At 46.7% G+C, this 11,453-nt stretch overlaps 1 protein-coding gene across 1 annotated transcript in view; it reads left to right on the top strand.

Annotated features, from left to right (window-relative positions):
* Positions 1-4,485: 4,485 nt before the first annotated feature.
* Positions 4,486-11,453, top strand: part of DNAAF5 (dynein axonemal assembly factor 5) — a 45,410-nt gene continuing 38,442 nt past the window's right edge. The window contains exons 1-2 of the mRNA XM_003795461.3: positions 4,486-5,074; positions 7,128-7,312. Coding sequence (XP_003795509.1) covers positions 4,486-5,074; positions 7,128-7,312 — 774 coding nt within the window. The remainder of the gene's footprint in view (positions 5,075-7,127; positions 7,313-11,453) is intronic.

The raw sequence follows: 11,453 nt of genomic DNA, 5'->3' as shown, positions 1-11,453 counted from the left end.
ATCAGTTCTCAACAATTATTTGTTATTATTAAAGTTTAACATTATACAATTAACAAAAACTATAAAACTCATATCCCAGTGAAATAGCCACATGGCAGCTGAAAACTGTATATTCTCTTCCTGTTCTCCTGCCATTCCCTAGCTTGTCGTGCATTCTTTCCAAAAATCAGAACTTTTTTAAAACACTGCAGGACGTAGGGCAAATTGTTAAAAATCGGGACTGTCCCACCAAAAGCGGGAACTCTGGTCACCTTACACTAACACACTTGTCTCTCCTCTCAGCTCTATCAGTTTTTGTTTTATGTATTTCAAAGATCTATTGTTTGTGTACACATTTGGGACTGCTATATCTTGTTGATGGGTTGAGTCTTTTGTCATTATGGAAGGTCCTTCTTTTCCCCCTATTCTGAAGTCCACTTTAGGTAATATTAGTATGGCCAGTCTTGTCTTCAAAAATTCAAAGTTTACACGATAGACTTTTTCCATCCTTTTACTTTCAATCTACGCCATTGTGTTTGAAGTGAGCTTCAACATAGACATACAGTTGGGTCATTTTTAAAAATCTGCTCTGCTAACCTCTGTCTTCTGATTGATGTGTGCAGGCCATTTACATATAGTATATTACACCTACGTTTACATTTAATATTATTTGTTTTTGTACTCTCTCTCTTGCTTTACTGTGGGATATTTAAACATTTTTTTGAATTCCACTTTATAATGGTTTTGAGTTCATCACTATATGTAGTCTCCTCAGTGGTTGCTCTAAATACCACCACACATGTAAAAACATATCAGTCTATTGGTGTCAACACTTTACCACCTCAAGTGCAGTGTAGAAACCTTACTTCCATTCAAGTCCCTTACCCTTCTCATTTTAAAAATATATCTGTTGTAAGTACATACACTGAGCCCCATATCAGTGTTGGAATTTTGGCTTCAATCATCAAATGTGACTCAAGAAACTCATGAGGTGAAGGACAGTCAGTGACATTTACTTTTATTTTTCATATTCCATTTTTCTTCCTTAGTTCCTGAGCATCCCAGTCCGCCTATGTTACAATTTTCTATCTGGAGAAATTTCTTTTGGCATTCCTTTATGGTAAGTCTGCTGCTTTTGAGAATATCTTTACTCCTTCAGTCTCGAAGGGTAGTTTTGCTGGATAGAGGGTTCACAGTGGACAGCTCTTTTCTAACCATACTGGTTTCCCCTTCCTTCTGACCTGTGTGGCTTTGGATAAGAAATCTGTCATTCTCATTGGTGTTCCTCTGTAAGTAATGCATCATTTCTGTCTGTTTTTTAGTTTTCAGAATTATCATGTGTCTTGGTGTGGATTTTTGGAGAGCTTATTACACTAGGGCTTCTTTTTATTATTGATTGATTGAGACAGGGTCTTGCTCCATCCTCTAGGCTAGAGTGCAGCAGTGTCATCAAAGCTCACTGCAGCCTCAAACTCCTGGGTTTGAACAATCTTTGTGCCTCAGCCTCCCAAGCAGCTGTAGTATAGGAATGTGCCCAACTAATTTAATTTTTTTGTAGAGAAAGGGTTAGCTGGTCTCAAACTCCCGGGTCTCCCAAAGTGCTGGAATTACAAGTCTAAATCTGTGCCTGGATTCACCTTCTTGATTCTGTGGGTTTGTCTTTCACTGAAGTGGGGGTGTTTTCAGCCATTTCTTCAAATATTTCTTTAGCCCTTTCCCCCAACACTCTTTTTGTCCTGGAAAACTGATGATACAAATTACTGTCTCACTTATCTCTGAGATTCTGCTCATTCTTCTCAGCCCATCTTCTCTCTGTGGCTCAAATTGAGTAAATTCCATTGGGGCCTTCAAGTTCCAGGGTGCCACCTGCATTCCACCACTGTATCCTCCCAGAAGACACTGAATTATTGCAGTTATATTTTTCAGTTCTATAATTTCCACCTGGTTCTTTTCATAACTTCTATTTCTTTTCTAATACTTTCTATTTTTTTCATTTGTTTCAAAAAGACTGTAATTACTTTTTGAAGCTTTTTTATAACTGCTTTAATATCCTTAGGAGATCATTCAACATCTGGTTTGCCTTGGCATTTATGCCAGTTAATTGTCATTTCACACTCAAATTGTTGTTTTCTCGGTTCTTGGTATGAAGGGTAAATTTCAAATGTATCCTGAACATCCAGGTTATCATGTTTGGAGACTCCTGATTTTATTCCAATCTTGTTTCAGCAGGCAGGCATCCTGTTCAGGGTCAATGACCATCTCATATTCAGAACCCGTGTGTTACCCTCCTGATCAGCTTTTTTTTTTTTTTTCCTTTGAGATAGTCTCAAGTCCTGGGTAGATAGTCATGGCATTATAGCTCACAGCAACCTCCAACTCGGGTTCAAGCAATCCTCTTGCCTCAGTTTTTCTATTTTTCAGTAGAGATGGGGTCTCACTTTTGCTCAGGCTAGCCTCAAACTTGTGAGCTCCAGGAATCCATTCACCTTGACCTCCCAGAATGCTGACATTATATGCACTCTGATCTGCTTTATTGATAAGACTAGTGCTGCTGCTCAGTCTCCATTGGTGCTGCCTGGTGTTCCTGGGCCACCTTCTGCTGTGGTGGGAGTGGGGTAAACATGTTCCTCCTGCACCTCCTTGTGCTACTAGGAAGAAGGCCAGATTTCAACCCTTGGTAACTCAGTTGTGTAGCAAGGGTTGGGTGGTCTCACAGGAGGTATGAAGATAATGCAGAGGTGGGAGTTCCCTACTACATTTCTATGGGGCACCCCCTTTCCCAGCCTTTTGGCCAAAAGCAGGCAGCTTCCCCTGAAGATTCATCTATGCCCATTGGCTGTTCTGAGTTGCAGGCCTCTCTGGTGCCTACTCCAGGAATATATAACAACAACAACAAAAAAAGTTCAGAGAACCCAATGCACTGCTATTCTTCTAGTCCTACAGTCCCTAGTCAGGGTGTTATATTCTTTCCAACTCTCAGGATACTTTCCCCTTTCGGCTGTTGAATTACGTACAAGATATCTGGCTGTACTTCAATAGAAAAAGCAGGGAAAAACGAAGTGCCACCATCCTAATTTAAGTGTTCATCATCATCTCTCATTTGGACTGCCACCACCAACCACTGGGCTCCCTACTAACCTGTCTCTCAACAACAGCCAAGGGTCTTTGAAAAGCAAAGACCTGATCTTGCCAATGCATCAACTTAAAATCTGAGGCCTCCATTGTTTTAATTCCAAGGCTCTGTGGTCTTGCACCACCAATCTCAACACTCCCTGCCTACTCCCCCACCAGAAGCTTTTATTTTCTGAACAGTGGCTGCCTCTTTCCCTGTGGTCCTTTACTAGGGCTGCTGTAACAAACACAGGATGGGTGGCATGAATGACAAACATTTAATTCTCACAGTTCTGAAGACTGTAAGTCCAAGGTCAGAGTATGGGCAGGGTTGGCTCCTCCTGAGGCCTCTGTCCTTGTCTTACAGACAGCTGTCTTCATGTTCAAGTCACATTCTCCCTGTGTGCATTGGGAAAATTCCCTTTTTCATGAGAATAGCCATCATGTTAGGTTAGAGCCTACCTGAATGACCTCATCATAACTTGATTATATCTGCAAAGCTCTGGTCTCCAAATAAAGTCACATTCTAAGGTACTGAGGTAAAGACTTCCAACATATGAATGGGAGGTACAATTCAGGCCCACTCCCACCAGAGGGCCTCTGCCCTGTGCTGTTCCCTTCCTCTGCAACTCTGTCTCCAGCTCCTCCCCATATCACTTGGTTAACTCTACTTATTCTTATTTTACCTCCAGCAATTGCTCGCTCAGGGAATCCTTACACGTCTACATCAACTTCCTTTGACATTCACTGTCTTAACGATCACTGTGGCTAAACGTTTATTAATGTGATCTTTCCATTAAGGGCTGATCTTCTTCTGCAAGGCCACAGGACCTGTTAGAGCAGGGACCTCGCCGCAGTGCCCTCAGCCCCAGGAGCCTCAGACAGAGCCGGGTGCAACTACGCCTGCAGGAGGAAAGAGCAACAAAGGTTACGAAAAACAACGCTCGCCTGTTCACGCTGCCATTTAGCAAAACAAGCGTCAACAACAACAACAAAAAGAGGAGTGCAAATTCAAAATAACGTCCAGTCCTTATAATCAAGAACGTTTTGTTTTTTGAAAATAACCATTAAGTGGATGTCCCGAACGGCGAGAACTCGGGCTCCTGCCTGGGGTCCGCCAGCCCTTCTTCCCGGCCACAAGGCGGGACCTGAGCCGGGAATTAGACCCTTCTTCCCGGAGCAGTCGAGCGGCAAGGAGAAGAGGATCCCATACGCTGACATCGGCTCCGGCCACCACGCGGGAAACCCGGGCCCCTCACGAACCCAGAGACCGGAAAACCTCGCCGGGGCCTCCCCGCCCCAGGCAGCCGCGCGGCCCGCCGGAAGTCCAGCCGTAATCCGCGCCGCGCCGTCGCGAAAGCATCGGTTCCCCGTGGTGACGGGCGACGCGGAAAGATGGCGGCGCCGGGGTTGGTGGAGGCCGCTGACCCTGCCGAAGCGGTAGAGACGGCCGAAGCGGCGGAGTTAAGCCGCGCGCTGAGCCGCCTGCTGCCGGGGCTAGAGACTGACAGCAAGCTGGGCCGGCGGCGGGCGCTGGAGGCCCTACGGCGCGCACTGGAAGAGGCGGGACCCGCCACCGATCCCGCTGCCTTCCAGGGCCCCTGGGCGCGTCTACTGCTGCCGCGCCTGCTGCGCTGCCTGTCCGACCCAGCCGAGGGCTGCCGCGTGCTCGCAGCGCACCTCCTGGCTCTGGGCATGCAGCGCGCCGCGCGGCCACGCGACGCTCTACCGCGCCTACTGCCCGCGCTCGCCGCGCGCCTAGTCAGCCCCGAGTCCGCGCGCCGGCAGCCGCCCGAGACTTGCGAGGAGCTGCGTTTGGGGCTCGTACAGCTGCTCGGCCTGGCTGTGGGCTTAGGCGGCGCGGCGCTCGCGCCCTACCTGGATGACGCGGTGCGCGTGTTGCGCTGCACGCTCCTCGACCCCTTCGCTGCCGTGCGCCGCGAGAGCTGCCAGTGCGCCGCCGCCCTGGCGCGCGCCACGCCGGGTGAGCGCCCCGCGCTGCGTTTGCCCCCGTGGCCCTCAACCTTCACCCTTCGCGGCCCCAACCTTCTGCGCTCGCGCCCCATCTGTCCCGCGTTCCCCAATCTTCCCAGCTCGCGCTCAGCTTGCTCTAGGTCCCCAACCTCTCCAGCTCGCGCCCCGCCTTCCCCCGGCTTCCCATCTCTATCAGCCCAAGTTCAGGAGGTAGTGCTCCTCTTCTGGACCCGCACCTTTGCTGCTCCTGTCCAGATTCCTGAAAACTACCTCAGGAATTTCTTTTGTGCCAGTTAAAGTGGACTATGTTCTGGTAGCTCTCGCAGGGGTGATTTTCATCTGGGTGGTTAAATTAACCACGCTTTGAGAAATGCCCATTTTTTGAGCCTGTCTGGCCTCCGCTGTGAAGGGAATCGGTTTCTCTCCTGCTCTTTAATTCAGTGCCATAATTTTAAAAGCTCTTATCTGACCAAAACATTTCTTTTCCCTAAGTAGTTATTTCTGCACGTCTTGGACCAGTTCCATCTCTGGGGTGTGGGCTAAGAGTCACCTACTTAATGCCGGCAGGAAGGGTTCAGCTGAAAATCCCGGGTCCCAGAGGGAGCCAGCCATGAGGAATAAGCTCATCAGATCTGAGGAGTAGGAAAGGAGGAAGGGAGAGGCTGGCAGGGGTGGTGTGGTCCACATGCCCTCTGCGTAAAGTTTGGATTTAACAGAAAATGCAGGAATGTATCTCTCAGGTCTGGGGTTTTAACAGATCACACTGGCACTGTGTGGAGAACAAGTTACAGAGGTGGCAAGAGAGGGAATGAGAAAGTCACTGGGGCTGTTATCAACCCATACTTTGAATGACGGCTTGGACTGGTGGGGGAGGAGGTCTGCTAATAGGAAAGGAAGGAAGAGAGTGGGGTTAGGGATGTTTGGAAGGTAGGACTGATATGACTTCTTGTTGAATTGGGCAAGGAGTGAGGAAGGAGATCTTGTGTAAAGTCTCGAAAGGAAGAACCCCACTTAAGATAAGGTTAAGATTTCCATTTTGGTTACATTAATTTTGGATTTCAGATATTCTACTACTCCAGTGGGAGTTTGGGGAAAAGACTTAGGCTGGAGATGGCTGTTAGGAACTCCACACATTTTATGCATCTCTCATCACCCTTGTCCATCTCTCCCTAGCCTGGGCACCAACCCCTTTACAAGGGGACGCTTCCCAGGTTTCCCAAGTTCCCTCTCTGGACTGTATATCCTGTGAGTCAGGACTGCACCTAAATGTGCCCCAGCCCTGAGCACAGTGCCTGCCATGGCGTGGGTACTCACTGATGCCTTGTGGAGTGGAGGACTATTTTTTCTGCTCATAGCATTTCCTCATTTCCAACATCATCCCTTCTGCCACTCTCCCCTGGGTAGGAAACCTCTTCTCTGCCCTTCCCTCCTCCCCATTGGAGAGTAGCCGCCTATGTGTGCAGACTTAGGTGAAAGAACTCAAAGCGTCATTGAACTAGCCATTTCATAGATGAGTTCCAAGTATTGTAGAACTGCGGGCAGAACTCCAAAACAAGACGGTCAGCTTGGCTCTCACAGAGACCTTTCTGGTTCTGATTTTCTGTGAGGACTTTACGAAGAGGAGGTAGAGTAACATTGCCCAGAGTGGTGTTGGTCTGGCTTCAGGTTTATCTGAGAATGAGAACTTGCTTTGTGTTCTCTGGGCTTATTTTCTTCCTCTGGCCAGTGTCCCTTTCAGGCACCCACTATAGCTGTCAGCAGATGCAGGCTTTCCCTTACAGTTCCTGTCCTCAGCTGCAATGGGGTCTAACCCCTTTGGTGCCCACTCCCTAGCCTCCAAGACATAGAGGTGCCATCCCTGAATGTTTCCCTGTGTTGGGTGACACAAAGCTTTGCTTGGCAGCTTGAGTTGTGGGCTGTTCTGCAGAAGGGGTCTTGGGTGGGAGAGGAAGGGAGGGAGAGGGTCACCATCATGGTGGCCAGTCCTGAGAGTCTGCAGAGATGGGCCTGGGGTGAGGAGTATAGGAGAAGCTCTGGTGATAGGTGGCTTCCCTGTCCCACAGACCACTTCCACATGCAGTCCGAGTCTCTGATTGGCCCTCTGATGCAGACCATCTCCCATCAGCACTGGAAGGTCCGGGTGGCTGCCATTGAGGCCACAGGCACTGTGATCCAGTTTGGCAACGGGAAGTCCGTGGATGATGTGCTTTCACACTTTGCTCAGCGGCTCTTTGATGATGTCCCACAGGTAACAAGCCTTTCTCTGCTGGACGGTCTGTTCCTTTTTCTACCAGAAACAGCCGACCTACTATTTTTAACTAACTCACTTGCTTTTTTTCATTTCAAGATGTTACATGTACCAAATGTACTTTCATCATTCTCAGTTACAAAATGTTCCTATTTCACATCTTTGAAAAGCCATGAGAGAGCTGAATCATATTAAAAGTGTTTGTTATTGTCAATTCCAGGGAATGCAGGAAAAGTTTATTTTTGTAATTATGGTGTCTTAAAAGGCAAAAAATACAAAGTGTGTGTGCTTGAGCAGTTAGTGAAAATATCTTTAATGTGTCCATCTGTCAAGGCGAATTTGCTGAAAGGGCAGTGGTTGCTGGACCTGGCCTGGGAGAAGACTGTAAAGCTGGGCATAGATAATTCATGCTTTTGGGCTTGGAAACCCACAGAGAGACAGGCTGGAGTCCGACAGATGGAAATCAGAGTATTGGGTTTATTGCTAGAAGACACCAGCTTAGAGGGTGTATTTCGTATCTGAGGCTCTGATATGGTTCTGACACTTTACAAGTTGTGACCACAGAGGAGCTTCCCTGTAGGTCACTAAGGATGACTAGCCTCACCTCTCATCTTCCTGTCTCTATGAATTTACCTGTATTAGGTATTTCGCATAAGTGTAATCATGCAGTATGTGCTCTTTTGCGTCTGGCTTCTTTCACTTTGCATAACGTTTCCATCGTTGATCTGCCTTGTAGCATATAGCAGCACTTTATCCCTTTTATGGCTGAATAGTATTCCGTTGTACATGTATACCATGTGTTTATCCCTTTGTGTGTCTGTGGACACCTGAATTGTTTCTATATTTTCGCTGCTATGAATAGTGCCTCTGTGAGCATGTATGTCTAAGTCTCTATTTGACTCCCTGTTTTCACTTACTCATGGTCTGTAATTAGGAGCAGAATTGCTGGGTCACATGGTAACTCCTTGTTCAGCTTTTTGAGGAATCAGCAAGGCATTTTCCACAGCAGCTGTGCCGATTTACTTCCCACTAGCAACCTACTCATGTCTGATTTCTCCACATCCGCGAGTGCCTATCATTCTCATTTTTCGTAATAGCCATCCTTATAGGTGTGAGGTGGTGTCTCAGTGTGGGTTTGGTTTGCATTTTCCTGATGATTAGTGATGTTACCAGTTATATAAGAGTTTTACAAGGAAGAAAGCTTAGGACATGATAAGACAGTTTCCTTTCTATTCCATCCTGAGAAATGCACAGGAACTGGAGGAAACGATTGACTTGTCTAGGACTAGGACTGGAAGCGAGTTTCCTGTAGGGAAATAGTGTGAAGCTGACAAGTTGAAGGTGTCAAGGTTTTCAGGATTGAAGCCTGACTCAGTTACCCAGAACTCTGTCTGGAGAGCTATAAATGCCATAACTGTGCATTGACAGGGGTCTATGAACACTGTAACCATCAGTAGCTGTCCATAACTATCATAACTGTGTGTCAGCAGCTGTCTGTAATCACTGTAATCATCAGTAGCTGTCCGTAAATACCTTAACTGTTCATTGACAGCTATCCATAAACCCTATAACCATCAGTACCTGTCTGTATATACCATAACTATACATTGACAGCTGTCTGAATACTAAGCACCAGGAGCTGTCTATACGTACCATAACTACAATGACAGCTGTCTGTGAACACTAACCATCAGCAGCTGTCTGTAGGTACCAAAACTGAGCATCAACAGCTGTCTGTAAACACTGTCATCAGTAGCTGTCTGTAAATACCTTAAATGTGTATCAACAGTATAACTCTGCATCCAGAGATATACAGCTATCTGTATGTACTGTTGACTGCATAGACAGTTATCTGTAAACACTATAGCTATCAGTAACTGTCTGTGAATACTATAACTTTGCATTGACAGCTGTCTGTAAACAGTATAGCCGTCAGTAGCTCTCTATAATGTAGGTGTTGAAAGGTGTCTTACATAAGCCAGTTATTCAACATCAGGTTCTAGGTAAAAAGCTATCTCCTTTCTTCGCCCCCCCACCCCAAAACCCTAAAATCTGTGAAATGCTGAAGCTTGAGGGAGTGGATTTGAAAAAGATGAGTTCTCCAAAGGACTGTGCTTAGTAGCTGCTCTTGCTTCTTTGTGGAATAAAGAACATCAGTGATCGAGGTGCTAAGAGCCAAGACACAAGATAGATATTATTATAAGATATATAATAAGATAGTCTTATTATGAAGAACTGAACAGGTTCTTTCTTTTTTTTTTTTTGGAGACAGAGTCATATTCTGAAGCCATGGGGTCATAGCTCACAGCAACCTCAAACTCTTAGGCTCAAGTGATCCTCTTGCCTCAGCCTCCTTAGTAGCTGGGACTACAGGCACCCACCACTACACCTGGCTAATTTTTTTTTTAATTTTTAGTAGAGATAGGCTTTTGCTCTTACTCAAGCTGGTCTTAAACACCTGAGCTCAGACATTTCCACCTACCTTTGCCTCCTAGAATGCTAGGATGGCAGGTGTGAGCCACTGTGCCTGGCCTGGACGTGTTAATTCTTGATTTCAAAAAGTTGAACTAAAAAATTCCAAATTTAGGGAGAATGATAGATTATTCTTCAAGTTCATATACTGTTTTAAATGTAGTTTTCCCTTCGACCTCATGCATCTGTCTGGTTCAGTAGATTGCACTGAGTACCGTGTCCTCCAGCCCAGCAAACCCAAGCCCACAAGTCTGACCCAGCAATAGATAGTAATTTCTAATTCATTTATGTTGCTTTATTTTGAGACAGAGCCTCGAGCTATCTCCCTGGGTAGAGTGCCGTGGCTTCACAGCTCACAGCAACCTCCAACTCCTGGGCTCAAGCGAGTTTCCTGCCTCAGCCTCCCAAGTAGCTAGGAACACAGGTGCCCGCCACAACGCCCGTCTATTTTTTGGTTGCAGCCGTCTTTGTTGTTTGGCGGGTCCAGGCTGGATTTGAACCCACCACCTTAGGTGTATGGGGCTGGCGCCTTAGCCACTTGAGCCACAGGCGCCGAGCCTTATGTTGCTTTTTTTGAAAAAATGGTGTGGTGGCTCGTATCTGTAATTCTAGTACTCTGAGAGGCTGAAGCAGGAGGGTTGCTTGAGGCCAGGAGTTTGAGACTAGTTTAAGCAAGAGGGAAACCCATGCTCCCATCTCTACAAAAAATTTAAAAAATTAGCAGGGTGTGGTGGTGCACCAGTTGTCCCAGCTACTCAGGATGCTAGGGCAGGAGGATCACTTGAACCCAGGAGTTTGAGGCTACAGTGAGCTATGATGGTGCCACTGCACTCTAATCTGGGCAACAGAGTGAGACTCTGCCTCTAAGAAGAAAATTATTATTTTTTGCTTAAACCGTTACATAGCAACTTAGTATGTACAGTGCTATCTCTAAGTCAAAAGGAAAGGATACTTGCTATCACACTAACAGAATTTGCAGGTTTCTTATGATGCTACATAGAGGCCAGTAGGAAAGGGAGCAGTCAGTGAGACATAGGTACAGCCTAAAAGCCTGCCCCTCCTCAACTGTTCTTTTTAAATGAGTGGTGAGATAGCTGAAACCTCCTTCTGTTACATAGAAGAAGATCTATGGGGAGTGGGGAATAAGCACCTGTCCTTAGTAGTGGCCTCCAGATACCCTGACACAGCAGACCCTCTGGGATGGTGAGGAGGAAACAGCAGTGAGGCCAGGTCCACCAAATTCACATTGCTGGCCAGCCTGGGCAGACTTTTATTCAAAGCACTGCGGGATATGCTCGGGTCTCACCACTGCAGCCTAGTGGGTCCACGTGTCCTCTGAGAAGGCCCTGCTCACTCTTACGCACATTTTGGCACTGGTTGGGTTGCAGTTTGGGTTGTTTAAATGTAAGGCCTTTGACAAGCACCCCTTCTGGATTGTCAGCAGATAAAGCCACTTGCTTCAAGTTTGCCCTTCAAATAGTGTTGCAGTCAGTGTGGCCGTAAATGGATGCTGTTTGGTTATGTTAAACTCTGTAGCTGTCTGGGTTCCTGGACTCTAGTTATGTGTATTTCAAGTGCTTGGAAGAAGCACTTTTTCCCCTTTTTTTACTTTTCCAACATCCTTTTGGCTGTTAATAAGGCTCCCGGGTCCGTTAACAGTAACCTTGGT

Source organism: Otolemur garnettii, unplaced genomic scaffold (assembly GCF_000181295.1).
Source record: "Otolemur garnettii isolate 467f Iridium unplaced genomic scaffold, OtoGar3 scaffold00092, whole genome shotgun sequence".
In the NCBI taxonomy this organism is placed as follows: Eukaryota; Metazoa; Chordata; class Mammalia; order Primates; family Galagidae; genus Otolemur; species Otolemur garnettii.
Note: the sequence above shows the minus strand (reverse complement) of the source record. Positions and strands in the feature narration are given on the sequence as shown.